Source organism: Leishmania braziliensis, chromosome 8 (assembly GCF_000002845.2).
Source record: "Leishmania braziliensis MHOM/BR/75/M2904 complete genome, chromosome 8".
NCBI classification, from domain to species: domain Eukaryota; phylum Euglenozoa; class Kinetoplastea; order Trypanosomatida; family Trypanosomatidae; genus Leishmania; species Leishmania braziliensis.
Window position 1 is genome coordinate 186164 of NC_009300.2, and position 19437 is coordinate 205600.

The 19437-nt window shown below is 60.7% G+C and overlaps 6 protein-coding genes across 6 annotated transcripts; all 6 read left to right on the top strand.

Annotated features, from left to right (window-relative positions):
* Positions 1-251: 251 nt before the first annotated feature.
* LBRM_08_0500 (putative small ubiquitin protein) lies at positions 252-605 on the top strand (the record flags this gene model as incomplete). Its single annotated transcript, XM_001562059.1, has 1 exon — positions 252-605. One exon carries the CDS (start codon positions 252-254, stop codon positions 603-605), a length of 354 nt encoding a protein of 117 aa, XP_001562109.1.
* A 2259-nt stretch (positions 606-2864) lies between these two features.
* On the top strand, positions 2865-3695 carry LBRM_08_0510 (conserved hypothetical protein; the record flags this gene model as incomplete). Its single annotated transcript, XM_001562060.1, has 1 exon — positions 2865-3695. One exon carries the CDS (start codon positions 2865-2867, stop codon positions 3693-3695), a length of 831 nt encoding a protein of 276 aa, XP_001562110.1.
* Positions 3696-4474: 779 nt separating this feature from the next.
* LBRM_08_0520 (conserved hypothetical protein) lies at positions 4475-6100 on the top strand (the record flags this gene model as incomplete). Its single annotated transcript, XM_001562061.1, has 1 exon — positions 4475-6100. One exon carries the CDS (start codon positions 4475-4477, stop codon positions 6098-6100), a length of 1626 nt encoding a protein of 541 aa, XP_001562111.1.
* Positions 6101-6848: 748 nt separating this feature from the next.
* On the top strand, positions 6849-7994 carry LBRM_08_0530 (hypothetical protein, unknown function; the record flags this gene model as incomplete). The annotated part of the gene is made up of 1 exon (XM_001562062.1): positions 6849-7994. The coding sequence occupies one exon, from the start codon at positions 6849-6851 to the stop codon at positions 7992-7994; it is 1146 nt and encodes a 381-aa protein (XP_001562112.1).
* Positions 7995-8674: 680 nt separating this feature from the next.
* Positions 8675-11077, top strand: LBRM_08_0540 (putative ribose-phosphate pyrophosphokinase; the record flags this gene model as incomplete). The annotated part of the gene is made up of 1 exon (XM_001562063.1): positions 8675-11077. One exon carries the CDS (start codon positions 8675-8677, stop codon positions 11075-11077), a length of 2403 nt encoding a protein of 800 aa, XP_001562113.1.
* A 2724-nt stretch (positions 11078-13801) lies between these two features.
* Positions 13802-19435, top strand: LBRM_08_0550 (conserved hypothetical protein; the record flags this gene model as incomplete). The annotated part of the gene is made up of 1 exon (XM_001562064.1): positions 13802-19435. A coding segment is annotated over one exon (5634 nt), but the record flags the coding sequence as incomplete, so codon positions are not given.
* Between the last annotated feature and the right edge of the window lie 2 nt (positions 19436-19437).

Genomic DNA, 19437 nt, shown 5'->3' on the forward strand with positions numbered 1-19437 from the left:
GCACATTGGAAAAGAAACGAGACAAAACTTTTCCCCTGCACTCTCCCCACCCCCCCCCTTCTCTCCTCTCCTCTCACTCCCTCACTCTCTCACTTGTTTTCCCTGCTTCATTGTTGCACTTCTGCGTCATTGCCATCACCCTCGTTCGCTCTGCATCTCTACACCTCTCCGCTCAGCATTTTTTCTTTGTGAATTGTACGCCAGCCTTCGCTTCATACAGAGAAAAACACTCATATAAGCAAAACAGCAACATGGAGAATCAGGGCCACAACAACCAGGACCCCGAAGGGCCCACCAACAACGAGGCGCCGGCTCCGGTAAAGGCGGAGGCCGCTGCTGCCGTATCGGCACAGCAGATTTCGCTGAAGGTTGTCAACGCCGACGGCGCAGAGATGTTCTTCAAGATCAAGCGAGGGACGCAGCTGAAGAAGTTGATCGACGCGTACTGTAAGAAGCAGGGCATTTCACGCGGTAGCGTTCGTTTCCTGTTCGACGGCGCGCCGATTGATGAGAGCAAGACGCCGGAGGATTTGGGCATGGAGGACGACGACGTGATAGACGCCATGGTGGAGCAGACAGGAGGGTCCGGGGTGGGACAGCGGTGAAGGCCTGTCTGTTTATCTGTGTGCATCTGTGCCTTCCCCCTCCCGCGGCCCATGCTCGTGGACAGGCAGCCGAAATAGAAACCTGTAGTAGGAAGGGGGGAGCGGCGGCGAGGGGTCGGCTGCTGACGGGGGGGGGGGGGGTGAAGGGGAAGGGGCGGATAGGGTGTAGAAAGTTCGCCCAAGACGGTGCGCCACGTGTGTACATCTCTGTACCCACCTGTTAGCACGCACACGCGGCTGTCATCCCTCCGCCGCCCCTCCCCCTCTCCCTTCCCTAGTGTCCTTTCGGTCTTCGAAAGAGAAGCCAGCGGATGTGAAGCAAACCACCCGGCACAAGTGCCCGCATCGACCACCTGTTCTCTCGTACACACGACGCGTGTCACGCTGCATCTTTGGGTGGGTCTGGCAAAGCGGTGGGGAGTAGGCGTTTTTTTCTGGGACATTTTCCACCATCCCCGCGCTCAAGCCACACACACCCCCCCCCTTGCCGTCCGCCGGGTCGTGCCATGAGAACGGCCGACCCGGTGGTTGTGCCGGATATACTGCGCGAGACGCGCGGGCCACCCGAGGCTCCAAAAAAACACTCTGCTTCACGCTATGGTGGCGCACGCAGTTGATGTGATAACGCTGATCTCACTCGCGCCGCACGGATTCCCCCGGGCCGGGCGTCTAGCGCTGCCCCCCTCCCCTCCCCCCCCCCCTCCTATGGTTCCTCTGAACGACACGCTAATGGCTCTTTGTGCGCAGGCACACGCCTATGCACGAGTCCCTGTCGCCGCAGTCTCATCGCAGGGTCCCACCTGTCACGCCGCATGCAAGCAAGCCACCCAGGCACGCCCCTCCCCCTCATGGCATCGACTGAAATGGAAGGTGCAGACAACAAGTTCACTCCTCCCCGGACAACAGCGTCGTCATGAAACAGACCCCAGGATCCGAAGGTGCGATCACTGGGTGCACACGCTGTCAAGTCCAGGTGGTGTTGTATAGCGCAGCCCAACGAGGCACCCAGAGGCCAGAAGAACACAACTGATAGATGACCATAGCTCGGAGAGGCCCACGCCGATCATCCCCACAGTACGTGTGCGCGAGACATGTAGCATCTCCTACATCCTCCCGGGTGGGCTGACGAGTGGCACAGGTGCCGGAGGCATGACGAGGACACCCCGAATGACACCATCGAGTCCTTCAGGCTCTATTGTGATGAGTCCCACACCATATTATGGCATGCCGGGGCTTGGAGCGACTGAGGGAGACGCATGGCACACAGACAGGGAACTAGGCCTCCAAGGGCCCCTGGCCTGAGGCTGTTCCACTTCCTCCTTGAGTTTATCGGGCATTCACCTGGACCACCTCCTGTTATCCGCACGGCAGACGTCACCGCCATCGAGCAGGACCCTGGACGCGGCTCTCTTGGATCAGGTCATGCCGCTCACCCAAGCTCACCTGGAGTCGTTCGCGCCGCAGGTATGAGAGGAAGGGGCGAGGCAAAGACACAAGAAGAGCCCGTGTGTGAGGCGCATGGCCCGATGTGACGGCCGGGTGGTTTCTCATCGACGGCCAGGATGTAACTTTTTTGGTGCAGAAGCGGCATAAGTGAGCGGTGTGTGGTTGTGCACGCGTCTGTAATAATTTCTTCGTGCTGGTGCGGATGCGTTGAAAACGAAAGCCACAGCGACAACTCGCAGTACAAAAAAAAAAAGAGACGCCACCTTTCATTTCGACTCTCTCGGCGCGCTTTCTGCTCCACAGCGCCTCTGTCACCTGCGCGAGTGCTCGTACCAGTCGTTAGCGGGCGCGGCGGACTGCCAGCAGCCTCACAGCTTCCCCCAGCTCGACCTCTCCTGCCGCTGCGTAGAGAGAGAGAGAAAAAGAGAGCACCCTGTGCATCCAGTCTCCGATGCTCGTCAAGTCCTCACTGATGGACGAGTGGTACTGTTCGTGTCTGCTCTTTCCCCCCTCCCCGCTCTCTCACTGGCCGCTCCTCTCCTTGCCTCTCTCTCTCTCTATCTGCCTCATCATTTGCCTCGTGCGCACTCCCGTGACACGCCCCTGTGTTCCTTCACACACACACACACACACACACACACGTTGGCGCTTTTCTTTGTCTGTATCGCGCGGGTGTGGCGCGATGCCATTACATTATCGATTGCTGCTGCCATGCTGGGCAAAGCCTTTAGAGTTTTCATAGACGTATGCTAACCTTCCTAGCCCCTCCCCACCCCCAAATAACTCCCGTTCTCCCTGCCCCCATCAGCTGCCATGGCGCAACTCACAAGAGATGAGGTTCACACCTACGCCAAGGCCATGATAGCTGCCATCAAGACGCCTGCGTTTCAGGCGCGCGTGCGTGCCGCGATGAGTCGTGAGCCCACCCCGGCGGATGCCGAGGCCGTCATGGAGCGCTACGAAGAAGTACAGGCGGACTACTTCACGAATCACTACAACGCCGAAGCCGACGATGTCTGTAGTGGTATCAGTGCCGGCGAGGGAAACGGTGACACAAGCAGCGCGGGTGGTACCTCCGCGAGTACTCAAGAGGCATCCGAGACACTGGCCAAGCAGGTGTCCAATATGAGCCTCGACAGGGCAAGCGATGTGCCGACGCTGGACGGTGTCCACATCGTAGAGCAGTTGAAGAATGCGGTGTGCGTCTACAAGGAAGCAGAGACGGTGCGGCTCATCACGCAGCTCTGTTTGCTGATCGAGTCACAGGTGACGGTACTGCCCGCAACCGTGCCAGCGTTGCAACACCTCTACAACAACTCAGGGCATGGCGCCCCTACGCTGCAGCAGCTCCAAGGGGCGTCCACGCAGGCCGGCGACGGCCACAACGCTCTACCCGGCATGAACCCGTCTCCACAGGTAAGGCAAATGATGGAAATGGCGATGCGAACACTCAGCCCGAAGCAGCGTGAGACCCTCGAGCGGGTGCAGCGAGCGATGCTGAACGGTAGCCCGCCGTCGCCGGAAGACACACGCGACATGTTGCTCATTCAGCGTCAGCTTGGTGCCTTCATGCAGACCATTCAACGTTTCGCGCCAACGCCGAACGGCAGAGGTCGTGGCGGCGGTGGGGGGCAAGGTGCTTAGGAAGCCGCCACCCCGCGTCGACCACGCCACTGAAGAAAAGGCGAAAAAATCAAACGGTGTGTACGGGAGGAGAGAGGCCGGCGTCATCGAATCACATCCTTGCGCGCACCCAGACAGCACAGCGGTGGTGTTTTGCTCTTTCCTTTTTACCTCTCCCTCCCCTTCCCCCTCCTGCCGCCGCTGCCAGCGGTCCGTTGGCGGCTGAACTGAGCTTCTATCAATGGGAATACGACTGTCTTCACGCATCATCGCCGTCTCCGCGCTCGCGAAGAACTTCACTGTACACACGGACCCTCTCACCACTCCCCTATCTAGCACCACCATCATACTGGCACGTGTATATCTGAGGTGCGTTTGTCTTCGTTGCGTCCGCAGAGTAACCGCTCATGAGCTTCGTGAAAAGGTGCAAGGGAAGAAAAAGGCAACGCATCCGTCCCCTCAACCATCCGAGAGAGCACAGTTCGCTGGACTAACCTTTGAATGAGGGTCTGGAGTGTTGCTCAGCGACAGCGTCAGCAGCCGTGCCGCTGTCATCAGCTGAATCAGAGCACCACTCAAGTTTCAGCAGCAGAAAGGGGTGATCATGCTCGGTCGCCTTTAACCCCCCACAGAGAGAGACACACACACACACGCACGAACTGCCACGAAGTGGATTGGCGAAGAATTACATCTTCTTTGCTGTCCCGTAACGCGCCTCTCGCTCTCCTCGATCTCATCCCAGCTCTGGCCTACACATCATTCTCCTATTCTCGTCCCTCCCCCCTTCCATCCTGTCACTCATGCTCTATTCAACGCTACACGCGAGGCGTAATCGCATGCCGTGCCATGTGCTCCGCCTGACGACTAGACTTCTCTACACCCAGGCACTAAAGAGACAGCAGACACCCCAGCACACACGCCTACACACCACCGAGTCGAGAGCAGCCAACACCATTTCACCGGCACGATATTCAGCACGCATGCCCCAACGAGCACGGCCGTCGGCGCAGCGACGCCAGCGCAGTAGCGGCAGACGCATCCCCGCGAGCGCCACCGAGGACAATGAAACAGGCACCGCTACGAAGCGCCGGCGGGCAGATAGCCCGCTGAATGGCGGCCGCTCCAGCGACAAGAAGAGGCGGAGCGGATCACGAAACGCTGTCGCCACCACCGCGACGTCGCCGCGTCTTGACACGCCAACAACGGCGGCGCGCACCTCTCGTGAGTCAAACGCGTACAACCGCGAAACAGACGAGGAGGAGTCGGACATGCTCCAGCGCTTCTCCAACGTGTCAGTACGGCAACACGCACGGGAGACGTCCCCGTCGCATCTTGACTCAACGCCGCCGCCTTCGCCCTCTCGAACGTTTGACGGCCACAGAGACGCGGATCCGTCGGCGTACATTTCGTTGGCGCAACGCGGTGGTCAAACTGCCGGATCGCTGCAGCACGCCCCCGTCTTCGCGCTGCCTGCACCGCCGTCAGTGTCGAGCCAGCGCGCTCGAAACTTTTCTCCAGCGTTGCTATCTCAGCTACTTCTGGCTGAGGCAGCGCGAGCAGATGCGACAGCAGCGGTGCAACAGTCGGGCCACAACAGCTTTGAGGGTGTCAGCTACGGAAGCGCCGCGCCCTTCTGCGTGCCGACATCGATGCAGCAGTCACAGCTGCCACCAACTACGACTACCACAGTGGCAACCGAGTGGCCTCACCGCCGCCGTGACTCAGACGCGACATCTTTGTACGAGTCGCTACGGGAGTCACCATCCTCTTTGCCCCAGTCACCGCCGCTGCTCTCCATGGACTACCTCACCGTGTGCATCGGTGTCGTGCCCCTTCCGAACTCGGGGGCGCCGTGTGGGACTGCCGCCCCGCGCAAGAGAAACCTATGGTGGCCCTGGCGTTGTACTACCCTAACGGTAAACTCCACTCCCGCGACCGACGACGTCGGTGAAGCAGCCTCTGACAGGGCTAGCCACAGCGCAAGAGCCTATAGCAGTGTTGCGGAAGTGAGCTGGCCCACCCCTCTTCACGACCCGACAGTCTCTATGCACCAGCTGCGACCGCGGCGCCTCTACACAAGTGGTCAGCAGCATACGGCTGCCGCTGCAGTCGGAGACAGCTCTACCTTGACTACCTCGGCACACCTCACCGATGTCGCAAGGCCAGCGCCGGCCGGCAGCGTGGTCTCGACCGATCCCAGTTTCTCCACTGGCCCCACCATGGAGGTGCTGGGGTGGTCAGGCGTGTTCGCAGATGTTCCCCTCGTCCTTCCTGGCGCGCAACTGGCGTGCGGCCCGGATGCACCTGGTCTTGCCATGAAAGTGGGCAGGGATGCTCACCCCCGTCGTGGTGGCTGTGATGGCAGCTGTCAGTCTAAGGACCTGGTGTGCGCCGGTGCTGCCTCCATCTCTGTCATCCTGGCGTGAATACTCTGTGAAGGGGAACAGGGCTTTTATGTGTTGGGGGAAACGGGCGGAGAGATGGCGACGTCAGATGCGCCTCTGTGGTGGTCGCCATACAGCCCCCCCCCTCCCCCTTCCCTGCCTCCGGCCTCCTCTCCCTCTTCGCCCTCACATGGCTCCCTCGTGTGGGTGTGGTGGGTAAAGACAGTACCGTCGTTGGATGGGCGCGCCGCTGACCCGCAGACGCAGCCGTGAGCGAGACCAGGAGAGACAACTCGTAAAAAAAAAAAAAAAATACAATAGAGAACGTAAAGGATGACGTCCAAGCGAAGGGCAGAGAGAGGCGCAGCTGCTTCGGTGCATCCTTCGCCTCTCAGGAACTCGGAGGGGGGCTACATAGCATTCTCACGCCGCTGCTGCTGGACCTAAAGAGAGACTGGGGGGGGCACGGGGGGGGGGGAGTAGATTCTGAGGAAAACAAGACGTAAGGCACCGGCGCCAATCTAGGCCACGCGAGCACACACACACACACCCTTTCTACTGCTGTGCCAACTGGCGGAAGCCGAATCCCTCACCTCCGCTATTCATCCTCTCTGGTTTGCGCTCTGTGTATTGCAGCTACTGTTCCTCTTCCTCCCCCACCCTAGGCACTGCCACGGAGTGTCCTACCCCCCCTCCCCCTCCTCCCTTTTCTGGCTCCTCTCTCATCCACCACTCTGTGCACCAACGCACACGGAGTCAGGCACATACACGCACGCCCTCTCTGCTACAGATGCCGCCTTCACGCAAAGCATCACACGTCGCTACAACGCAGGCACCTCGCAAGCCCGCGAAACAGCAGCGGGGGCGGCAGCAGCAGCGAGCGCTTTCCCCTGCTCAGACCGTCGGGAAGAGTAGCCCTGCCAGTCTACCGGCCGCCACTGATGCAGCCGCCGTCGCCGCACCGCGACTGCTCAAGAGGAAGCGGCAGTTGAGGTCCCTGACAAGCACCTCCGACAGGTCATTGAATACTCTACCAGAGACGAACGAGACGACCACCTGGCGGACACACCTACTTCGTCTCGCTACGCAGGAGGCTTACACCGCAGCGACACTGCTGCGCTTGCTGCCCTCGTCAACGCCTGCCGACGTCAGAGATGGCGTACAACCAAACCAATTGCCCTTGGGCGCCGCTGTGTTGACGAAGAAACGTGTGTCCAGAGGGAATGCAGACGGTGCGCTGCCACCGACTGCCTCCGTTGCCCCCGCCGACGCTTCTTTTCTGCCTACTCAGACTGTCGAAGGGATGTCGTACGGAGAGCTCTGGGAAGGCCTGCTGACCCGCCTCCCTCTAGTGAACCGTGTCAAACCTGCCGCGGAGCTCACGCCAACAACTGGCGGCAACAACGACAGCAGTGGTAACACCGGTGGCGGCAGGCGGCGCGGCAGGGTTGACATGGTGGGTCATCAGCTGGACAACACGGCACCCTTGCCTTCTGCTATCGCTGGAGGGGGCGCGAAGGCGGGCACGGTCAACTCGCCGCCTGCCGCCAATATCGCCACGATGCTCTCCGCACTCGACCGGGATTGGCGCTCCTTCCTTCTCCACCGGCGCCAGAGCACCTCCGTGACGCGGGGCAGCCATCGCTGGACGAGCAGCAGCAGCAGCAGCGGCGGCGGCGGCGGTGGCGGAAGCAACGCCACGGCAACGCCTATCGCTGCGGCTGCGAATTGCGCCCATAGTGCTGTGCCTGCACAGGGTCACCACACAGCAGCACAGCAGCAGCAGCGTCACCGACTCGAGAACCTCGCATGCTCATCCTACATGACCCACGCAGAGCAGCGAGCGATACACCGGTACTTCACCGCAGCCATCGCCACTGTGCCGAGTAGTACGCGACAAGGTCTTAGCCCCATCTGTGTGCTGGATTTCCTGTGAGTCTCTCAGCTCACTTTTGGATCTGCTCATGTGAAGCGCCTCCTCCTTGGCTGGGAGAGAGGCCCAAAAAAGGCCAGAAGGGAGAAGGGGGAGGGGCCTCTCTCCCTTGTCTCCTCTCCCACACCCCTTTCTTCCCCTGCTCTACACCGCTGCTGCTATGTTCTTCTACAGACGCACACACGCACACGCACACACAGAGAGAGGAGAGAGAGAGAGAGGAGAGAATGAGCCCGGTCCTTCGCGTCCCCTTCTCTGTCATGTTCGTCGAAGCAGACAAGAGATGCTGTCCGCCTCACTTTCTCTCTCCCCCTCTGCTGCTGCTGCTGCTGCTGCTCAATCCAGGTGCACTGGAGGAGCTCTCCACCTGACGAAGATGAAGTGTACACATGCACACGCATAGGCACTGACAACGCCTTACCAGCTCACGTTCGCACCCTCACTTTCACTCCTGCCTCCCTCCCCCCCCCCCTCCACGGGCACCCACATATCGCCTCCTCGCGGCCTCTCCATATGCTGAAGGGAATCGATCCGAGTACGCCTCGACCCCCTCCCTCATTCCTATTCACCGACATTAGCGCGCGCACCGCACCCCGTGGGCAGTCGTTGCGTGCGCGAGTACATTCGCCAAGACACCCCCTCCCCCTTGGTCCGCCACACTGACGCACGTCTACACAGGCGCGATGCTGAAAACTGGCAAGGATCTCTCGCAGGGCCAGGCCTTCCACCGGCAGCTGCTCAGCGAGTACAACACGGAGATTACGTTGGAAAATTACGTCTCTTACTTTGATCTGAAGCCAATTGCGAAGAAGATCGAGCACATTCGGCAGGAATTGGAGTCCACGTACCGTGACCGATATACCCACCGCGGTGTCAGCGACGGTACCTCGGTGACGTCAGCGTTGACGAGTGCCGAACGGCCGCATGGCAGCACCACTACCATCTTCATTGACCCGCTCTCGCCGCTCTTCTTTGAATCACCCGGCTTCGCGGAGCTGAAGGCGACTGACAGTGGTCTGGCAGAGCTCGTCCAGAACCGCATCCAGCTACAGGAGAAGTTCTTCGAGAAGCTACATGAGTCATACCTGCGTGTGAAGCACTACCTCATCAAGCTCGAGTGCAGCTTTGTCAACTCTGTGGCGGAGCTACGCACTTTCAATGAAGACCATATCCGCAACGAGCTCCCGCACGACTACATTCCATCGCTTTACCTGAAACTTGAAATCATCGCCAAGTACCGCGCACTTAATCTGATCGCGTTCCGCAAGATCCTGAAAAAGTTCCTGGAGCGGTGCGCCTGCGACAGTCTCGAGCTCCTGCAGCGCGTCATCAATATTGACCGGCTCATCTACGCGAGTAACGTCTCACAGCCCTCCATTGACTTCCGGAGCGCGGCGCTCGACCTCATTGTCGTCTACGGCACCGTCTTCCGGCTCACGTACGAGCAGGCCGTCCGCCACATAAAGCAGTACGAGAACCGCACCGGCGTCAACGCGCAGCGTATCCTGCCAAACAGCCAGACCTTCTTTGTCGCCGACGCCTTCCCCCACCACGAGCGCGCGGGCCGCTTTGCGGTCCGGGTGCTCTCCGGCACGTGCAGCCTCTTTTGCGAGAAAATGATCACCGAGGTGCTGCAGTGCCCGCGCTATCCCGGCAACAGCTGCGGCCGCTTTGCGAACGGAGAGATCAGCGTGACCCTGCAGTGCCCTGTCCGCGGCGATGACGTGTTCGTCGTGCAGTCTATGGTCGCCCTCGAGTCAGAAAACCTCAGCAACTCGGGGGCGCTGATGGAGCTGGCACTGCTGGTTCACTCGGTGCAGCTCGCGGCAGCGGCGCGCATTACGGCCGTCATTCCGTACCTCTCGTACACGCGCAACGTTGCCTCCATCTCGGCCGTGGCGGAGTTGATTGAGTCGGTCGGCTGCCACCACGTCATCACGGTGGACATGCACAGCGACCAAGTGGAGGGTATGTTCTCCATCCCGATTGAGGGCATCTCGGCCATGTATGAGTTTGTGCGGTACATCTCAAATCTCCTGGAGAGCGAGGGAAACACGTTCGAGAACATCACAGTCGTCGCGCCAACTGGTGAGTTCCTCGGTCGCGCAAAGGAGTTCGCGGATGCGCTGATGCGGTATAACCACCTCGACAGCGCCACGCAGTTCGTGTCGGTGTGCACGGCGGTGCGGCGAGTGGAGACGCAGCAGTCCGTGTGCACCAACGGCGGCAACCGCGACGACTACGAGATGCCGCGCGCATGGGTAGAGCACCACCGCTGCGTCAGCCCCTCCGTGCCTGAGGAGCTGGTACATCCGTCCAAGTGGCAGCAGGTTCAGGTGCCGGTGACGCGGAATGTGGAGTGCTGCACACCGAACAGTAGCGGCGTCGCTAGCGTGTCGACGAGCCACTTCTTGATAAACACCCCCACCGACGCCAGCGGGATACAGTATCTGCATAGTCCCACTACGCCCAGCGCCGCAGATGCTCTGGCAGCGGAGCTAGTTGCCGTCGTCGGCAGCGAATCAGCGGTTGTGGGTCCTGGCATGCACAACAACTACATCAGCACCAACAGCACCGCACAGGACGGTCTCCACAGCCTTCTGCTGCACCGCCACCATGACGCAGGCGTGCACCACAGCAGCAGTACCCTGGGTATCGAGAAGGCACTTCGGCAGCAGGAAGAGGGCCGCCAGGCGCTCATCCTGCGAAAGGAGGCTGTTCGCAGCGAGTATAAGAACTACGCCCTTGTCGGCGATGTCGCGGGACGTCTGTGCATTATCATCGAGACTGTGATCGATGAGGCCATTAACATTGCACACGTGGCGCGCTGTCTACAAGAGCACCGCGCAGATCGCATTATCCTCATTGCCACTCACGCTGTGATGTCTGGCAAAGCGGTTGATGTGCTCATCGAGTCGCCCATTGACCTGATCGTGGTTACGGATAGTGTGAATCAGGACGAGCTCATGAAGAACCCGGCCCTGGCGCGCAAGCTGCGCGTCGTACCGATTGCCCCACTGCTCGCGCGGGCAATCGAGAAGATTCACAGCGAGAACACGCTCGCGACACTCTTCGAAAAGTCGTAGCACACGCGAGCGAAGGCAGACGTACGGCGACGTAAGCCCCCAATGCATTTCAGAACAAAGAGGGGGGGTATAGTCGCCTAAGTATTGATGTGGCCTTCAAAACAGCACAAGCGAGCGCATCACCAAACGCTCTCACACTCTGCGCAGGCACTGTGTGTGTGGGGGGGGGGGGAAGTAGGGGGAGCAGCACGCGCTCGCTGTGGGGGAAAGTGGTGGTGAGCAGAGGCAATGATAGCTGCGCTGTCCTCTATGTTTCCCTGTAATATTGCGTAGATGCGCTGCTTGGCGCGGAAGAAGGACTAACGCAACAGGTGGAGGATGAAGCCGATATGGACACTCTTCTTCTGCTGTCTGCCCAAGTACGCAGCAGACACAGCGGACATCGCGCATTTCGGTTTCCCCACCCACCCACCCACCCCCCTGTCCTCTGTTCAAACTCGTTCTCGCGGACGTTGCTCTGCTTTTTGGGGGGGGGTTCGCCAGCTCATCTCTGCGGGGTTTGTCCTCCTTTTTGGGGGGGGGGGGGGACGAAGAGCTCAAATCTCCACCGCCCCTGCCCCTCTCTCTCTCTCTCCCACACGCGCGCGTTTTTTTGCGTTCGGTGATGGCGGACCACAGCGGCTGGCGGGAAAAAGCCCAGCAAACCAAAGCTGCCTTGCGCGAGAAACCGAGAAAAGGAGGGCTACTCATACGAGCACAACGAACCTTAAGTCCTGCCCACCCACCCCACCCCCCGCACTCTGCTCACCACCGATGCACAGGCCGTATCCTTGCGCACGACAAGCAGACGCAATCAAGGACAGCACAGATGACATCACGTGTGCGAGCATGTATGTCGGCGAGGGGTAGGGAGGGGGGACAAGGGTGAAGTGTTTTCTCTTCGTGCCTGTGCTTATCCCGAGTGCTCGCGCTGTGGCATGTATGCACTTTAAGGCCTCTGACGACGAAGGGGCGACGGCTGGGCGCCTCTTCACTCTGCTACGTCTCTCTCTCTCGGTAGGTGTGGTGCGGCACAGCGTGCGTGTGGGTGTGCCATTCAGCGCGCATGGCGCAGCAGCAAGGACGTGCGCGCCGACATGGTATCCGTCCCCTGCGCCTACCGCACGCGCGACGGGGGCCCTGCTTGCCTCTCTGCCCCCTCCCCCCCCCCTCGCGCTCACCCCCATTTGTGTGGTGGCTTTAAGGGGGTATTTTCTTCGCTGTTTTGTTTTGTTTTCCCCTCTGACTCGATTTCGCTTGGCGACAAGCCCATAATCGCACCCCACCCACCCCTTCCACAAAGCCGAAAGAAACGGTCAGGGGCCATTTAAACGACACAATTGTCAACGCCGCCTCCGACTCCGCTGGCTCGTCCCCCCCCCCTCCTCCTCCCTCCCCTCCACACTCAACGCACACACAAACGTGCGCCACATCAAGAGCGCACAGGCAGCCTCGAGGACGCAGAAGTTGCGAAGCGAAACGAATCAGCGAAAAAAAAAAAAGAAAAGAGGTCGAGTCTGCGGCAGCGGTGAGTGGCGGTGATGAATGGAGAGAGAGGGGGGGACCAGGCGAGATGGACGATGCCACGTGTGGACGAAAAGGTCGTGGGAATGACAAGCGTGTCGCTAGTTGGCGATTAGCGCCTTACCCCCAAAAGGTCTCTCTCTCTCATCTCGCCACCGCTTGTGCCTCCTTCTCTTTTCCTCTCTCCTCCCGACACGGCGTGCTGCGATAACGTGGAACGCCATCGAGTGGACGTGGGGAAAGGGGTGAAGCAGATTTGAGCCCGATCTTCTCCCTCCCTTGACTCTCTCTCTCTCTGGAATGGAGTGGTGATCTCACTTGACCATCACGACATGCCGGTTTGCTGCTCCTCCCCCGCCCCACTTAGCTCAGCGCTCGAACCCGCTTTTCCCTCCCTCTTTCTCCCGGCATCCGGCCCGCTGACATGCTTCGATACTGCGACTGCAAAGCAGAAAAATACCACACTTGCATGGGTTTCTTCATGAGGCACACACACACACACACACATCCTTTTCACTCTGACATTGAGCGCCTCCATACCGAACTTTAGCTCCAACAAGCCCATCGACTCCGACTCACAGCTCGGCTCACCCCCTCCCCTTCTCTCCCTCTCTCTGGTGCGCAGGTGCACACGCAGGGAAGTGCAGCGCGCATCGTCCACTGTCTTCTCCGTTGTTTGGAATTTTGCTGGTTTCCTTCTGTCGTTTTTTCGTCTCTGTTTTGAGCGTCGGACGGCGCACTCCGCCCCTTCGTGCTGTCACGGTGCGGGGGCCCGTACCCTCCTGCTGAGCTCGTTGTGACTCCGTTGCGTTTATTTCGTCGTCTCTGGGTGTGTTTAGTCGCCGTGTTGCCCTCCTCGACAACCAACAATCAGCAAGGCTCGTGTCACTTGTACCTTCGCGGAGGGACTCTGCCTGACCCCCTCCTCTCCTTTCCTGCTCTCTCCTTCCACACCGTCTTCCTCACAACCCTTGAGTATTCAGTGGGCCTTGCTGTCTCTGCGCGTGATTCTCCGCTCACACTGAAAGCGTCGTGCTCTTATAAGTCACCGTCATATTGTCCCTGTTGTGGGGGGTTGTATGGGTCTGCGCCGCTGCCGCTGCCGCTGCCCCCCCCCTCCTCCTCCTCCTCTCCCTTCCCGGTGGTGGACGTCACCGTTGCCTTCTGTGTGTGTTTTTTTTTCCGTTGTTATCCTCTCTTTTGCTCGCGTCCAGTTTGCCCATGTGCACCCCGCCGGTGCACAGCAGACGAACGATAGCAAAAATGCGATGGAGCGCGATCCCACTATCCCCACGTAGCACTGCCAGCCGCATTCATGAATCGCAAGGACCGCAGCGTCGTCATGCCTTCGGCAGCTTCCATTTCCTCCTTGCAGTCGTCATCGTCCTCCACGCTGCTGTAGCTTCGTTCTCCATCACTACCGCTCACGGCCTCCCTCTAACAGGGCCAGCCTCCGTTACCGTTGCAGCGCAGGTGGACCCCCCTCTCCTCCTCTCGGATCCCCTCCCCCCAGCTGTCCCAGCAGCACCGTGGAGTACGCTCAACGAGTCACTCTTGCCCTACCCCGTCTTCTACCCAGCCATCGCTGTGCTGAACAATTCCATTCTACTGCTCGGTGGTTGCGTCACGGCGACCTGCGAGACACCCGTGGGCGAGTTCGTAACGGCAACAGCCGCAATACGCCCCCACGCATACACCGCCACCTCACCGTACCATGAGCAGTTGATCTCCTTGAACGTGGAAAAGGGCAGCATCGCAGCAGTGCCACGGTTGGCCCTGCCTGCCGGGCTCGGCTTTGCCGGCCGCCACGCAGCCGTCACGCTCACTGATAGTGTCTACGTCGCGCGTAGCTGCACCATGACCACGCGATCACCAGAGGAGGTGCTCAACATGACGGCGGAAGAGCTACAAGTAATGCAGGCAGCCTACGCGCCGGTGGTGGCGTTCTACCCAGAAGGAGGAGTGGATTCGAGAACGCATGCCGGCGACCCAGATCCGCCACCGGCGGTAAACCTGACCTATTTCGAGGTGCCCGCCAATCGTGTGCGCGTCAACGCCAGCTGCACCGCTCTTTCCACGGCAAACAAGTTGCTGATCATCGGTGGCTTCCTGCTTTCCGCCCAGCGCGTCACGGCCAGCGTTGACTCCTTCGACGTCGTCACGCGCAAGTACGAAGTCGATGTCGCCTTCCTGAGCGCCCCCGCGTTGCAGCCATCTGTGGCGACATCGACCGGATTTGCCGCCGTCGCAGGCGGCTGGATGTACGAGAGTGACACGACGGTTGGTGCGACTGGTGAAACTGAGTCACCGCCAGAGGTGAGGGGCGTGAAGAGAAGCAGCGGACGGAGTGCTAGCGGTAAGTCGCTGCATCGACCCAAGAGGCTGACAGCGCTGCCAGGGAAGTTATCGGCTTCCCCCTTCTCTGACGCATCATCATCATCATCATCATCATCGTCACGCCTAGTGAGGCGCTACTTGTTTGACCTCTTGTTTTTTGACTCCGACAGCCCCGCCCGCGGAGCAGTGGGGACGGGGGGAATCATCTGTACGTCGCCGGTGGACGCATCTGCGTTACCGCGCACAGTCGTTGAGGACATTCTGCTCTCAGTGAACGGCTGCCACGTGACGTTGTTTGGTGGACAGGTGGTCCTGACCGATCACAATCTAGATCACATCGCGGTGCTGGACATACGTGCAACGACGGCATGGGACTTCGCCGCTCGAGCGCCGTTGGTCCCGCCGCCGCCGTTGGCGGTGACGCTGTTGCAGACCGCGAAGGTGAACGCGGCCGCACGCGCAGTTGTTGATACCGCGAGTGCGGCAAGCCACAACATCACCGCCAGCCACAAAGGGAGAGGGGTGAGGAGGTACACCGAGTCCAGTAGCCGCCACTACGATCACGCTGCATCTACAGTGCTGAGTGCCAGAGGCGGCAACAGTGGAGGCAGCGACTCAACTTCCACATCCTCCTCAACGTCATCGTCCGGGGCCATCGCCTCATCGTCGTCTCTACCGACGCCGACGCCGACGCCGACGCCGCCGCCGCCGGTGTACCGCTACTCGTGGATGCAGCCAACACTTATCCCGCTGCCCTACCCTCGTCCCCTCACCAGTGCGGCAACGCCAGACCCAACCGCCATGACGGACACCATCCTCATCTATTACGCCATTGGCGGCGAGGACGTGTGGTCACAGGTGGTCACCAATGAGGACGACGTTGCTGCTGATCGTCTTCTTGGTACGTCGCCCATGCCCCGCGGGGTGCAGCGGTTGCACAGTAGCCCCTCAGCTCTCCGTGCGACCCTCGATGGCGCGGAAGTCGTCCTCCATCAGGAACCAGCGCTGCGCTGGGCTCAGCGGGTACTGCCGGACATGAATTATGACAGCGATCGCCCAGACCTACTCGCCGTGACGATGCCAACGCCGGTGTGGCCCGACGCGCTCACTCTGCAGACCACCTCCGAGGGCATAATCCATCTCCAATTTCCTGACCTCAACTACACTCGCTATTGCACGTGGAAGAGGCACGATGACGACGACGACGACGACGTTGTCTGCGCCGTCCGACTCAGCAGTCGTCGTGACTGTGTTGGCAACACCGCGGGCACACTCGACAGCGCCTACAACGGCGCCCCGAACACCACCGTTTTGTTCAGCGCCAGCGGTAGCACTAACCCGGTGTACGTGTGCTTCAGTTATGTGGTGCGCCCAACCTCGTGGCCTGTGTGCCGCATCCGGCAGTCCTTCTCCGTCTTGAACCCGATGATGCCGCTGCGTATCCTCGACAATAGCCACACCACCGCTGCACCGAGCCCTTCCCCGACACGCGACCCGGCCGACAACACCACCAGTTCACCCCTTTTCATGCTCGCCGTCAGCGTCGCTGTCGTTACGTTGCTGGTGGCGGTACTCCTCGTGGCACGACTTCAACACGTGCCGGAGGATGGGCTGCTTGTCATGAGCCTGCTCGATCGCGACGATGGCGCAGGTGCGCAACACGCAAGTTCCACTACTCGCAGTGACGGTAGCGCGAGGTGCTGCAGACGACGCCGTCGCAAGCGCCTTCTCCGCGGCAGCGGTGAGGACAACAGCAGTGGGCTGTACGACGCTGTACTCGGCGGGGGCGGCTCTGCTGAGGGCGGCGGTGATGCCCTAAAAGTTGCGGATGTCGGCGATGACGATGAAATTGATCGACATCCCATTTCAACGTACGCCGAGTTCCTCCACGTTGTGAAATGTGCGCAGGAGGACAGTGAAGCACGTATGCTGGCGTCGGCAGCGGATGTCCTGCGATTGCACCAACACCGGTATCGCGTGCTCTCGCGGGTCGGTCAAGGGGCACACTCGCTGTGCTTCCTTGCACATCGCAAAGCGCCGCCACTGCCGCTGCCGCCAGCCGTGCAGCAGCAGCAGCTGAAAGTAAGGAGTGTTGGCGCTGGCAGTGGCCGAGGTGTACGCGCGCTGGAGGGTGTGGCGAGTGCTATCACGCGTGTTTCCCCCTTCACGCGACCGCCGCCGCCATTCGCGGCTGCGACTACGCTGCCCTCCATCTCCGCTACCTCGTCCCTGTGGGCCGCACGGCACAACCAGAGCACTGCTGTCGTGGTCAAGTACACGCAATGCCCAGACGATGCAACACGTGCCGTCATAACACGCCTGTGTGAGCGCCTCCGCGACCTTCACACGGGCGCCGTGACGTCGGCGCTGGGTGAAACAGAGATTTATGGGTCTCATGGCAACGGCGCCTCGTCGCGTCACCCTCATCGGCGGTACCTTCCATCGGACATGCCGTGGACGTCCGCTGCCGGCGGGCTTCGACCCTCACATGTGTCGGCTCAAGTAACACGCGACGTCGCCCGCGAGGTGGTACGCGGCACGGGAAGCACTGGCAGGGGTGCGGCGACGGTGGAGGGGTTGAAGACAGCTGCTGAGGATGCCACAGTGCCGCCAGCAAGCGGACGAAGCAGCAGTGCTGCAACCGTCACCACAGCAAGCCAAACGGGATGTCAGGCACTACCGCCACTCCCTTTCCCCGCGGACGTGGCTGGCGTGATCGACGGCCACAATGACGACGGCAGCTGCGCCTGGCTCGACGCTCACGAGGTGAACGTCGTCCTCTCGCTCTTCTTGCTGCTGCCGGAGGACTTGTTCGTCTCGTACGAGGTGAGTGTTCTTTACCAACAGAACAACAGCAGCCAGCATGCGCATGTTCACTGCGGCAGCCGCTTGACGCCGCCAAGCGTCTCACGCGGGGCGGTGGATTGGAATCGAAGCCACATCTGGTTCGGCGAGAATTCGGTGCAAGCAGAGGCATCTCATCAGTGCCAACCTCACCAATGCATATCGATGCCGCCAGTGCCGCAGAGCTTCCTCACGCAGTCAACTCCGCGTGTGTGCTGGGCTGCCTGCGTGAACCTGCTTCAGCCCTCCACCGTCAGCCCATGGAGTCTTTGCTTGGTCATGCCGTACGAGCGCAACGGCAATCTTGCCGAGTTCATTCTGCGTTGTCAGCAGATTCAGCTGCTTCCGACAGACTTGACGAGCGCGAGGGACACGGAAAGTACCATCCTGAGCAGCCGCAGCCGCAGCCGCAGCAGCCGCAGCAGCCGCAGCAGCCGCCGCACCGTGCCTCTCGCACGCGTGGCACCCGTGCACCACTGCTGGACCGAGTCGCTTCTCTGCTCCGTCCTCTTTCAAGTATGCACAGGGCTTCAGCTGCTGCATGCGCAGTCGCCGCCCATCCTGCACGGCAACATCAAGGAGACGAACTTACTGTTGCGGGAGCCGGCCAGCTTCTCGGTAGCACGGCGACGCGTAGTCGTCGCAGAGACACCGGCGGCACTGGAAGGGATGAGGATGGGTGGTGGGAGTGGCGGTCGCAGTGGGCCACTAGACGCGAAGGGGGGTCTGGACATGGCCGCCGCCACAACGCGCGTACCTAGAACGCAGCAGCCAAACGGTGAGGAGGATGACCGGCGGGACGGTCGCGTTGAAGCCAGGACTGCAGCTGCGCCTGCCACCTTCTGGCGTGCAGGCCGCTCGGCAGAAGCCACCACGGCTGCCTGGTATGCTAGCTCGCCCGTCGGGTACCCTCCGTCATTTTTTGCGGGATCACCTCCTCCTCTGCACCGCGAAGGCGCTGCAATGCCACGATCTACCGCGGCTCGCTCGCAGAGTGTGCTACAGAAAGGGCAAGTGCAGCCACAGTTACAAGAATGCGACCCGCTGCAGCCACAGGAGCTTGAACAGCACCTGCTCAGTGCGCGTACCTACCTGCCCATCAGCCTAACGGATGGTGGCATGTCGTGGTGGCTGACAGTGCAACTTCCGCTGCGGCTACGTGGGTGCTTTGGACCCACTACCCGGTCCACCCTTCGACAAACCCCCGCTGGGCTCTGCTGGCTGCATCGGTTCGACTCATCTCCGCCGTCGTCTTCGCCGCCCATCACAACCAAGAGTAGCGTCATTCCGTTCGATGGCTGCATTGTGGCGCTGGCGCACTTCTTGTTCACATTCATAGAGGTGCCCACGCACATCGCACCGGAGCTGCTGTGGGGGCAACTGTGCACGCTCTCGCAGGCTGACCACGGTGTAGAAGAAGGTGGCGCTGTTGCTGCTGCTCTCACCGTGCCCCACTCATCTCTGACACAGCCACCGCCGTCACTCTACTCCACTCGAACCCGGCGAGAACAGTACGTGCTGAACTCTCGCCGCGATGGCCGTTGTCGACGCGGCGACAGCGACAGCACCACGCGCCGGCGCTGTGGTGATGTGGCGCTTGAGCCCGCCTCCTCTCCGGCGGTGGGCTCGGCGAATCCAGTGAGTACAACTGCCAGTGACGAGCTAAGCGCGAACGC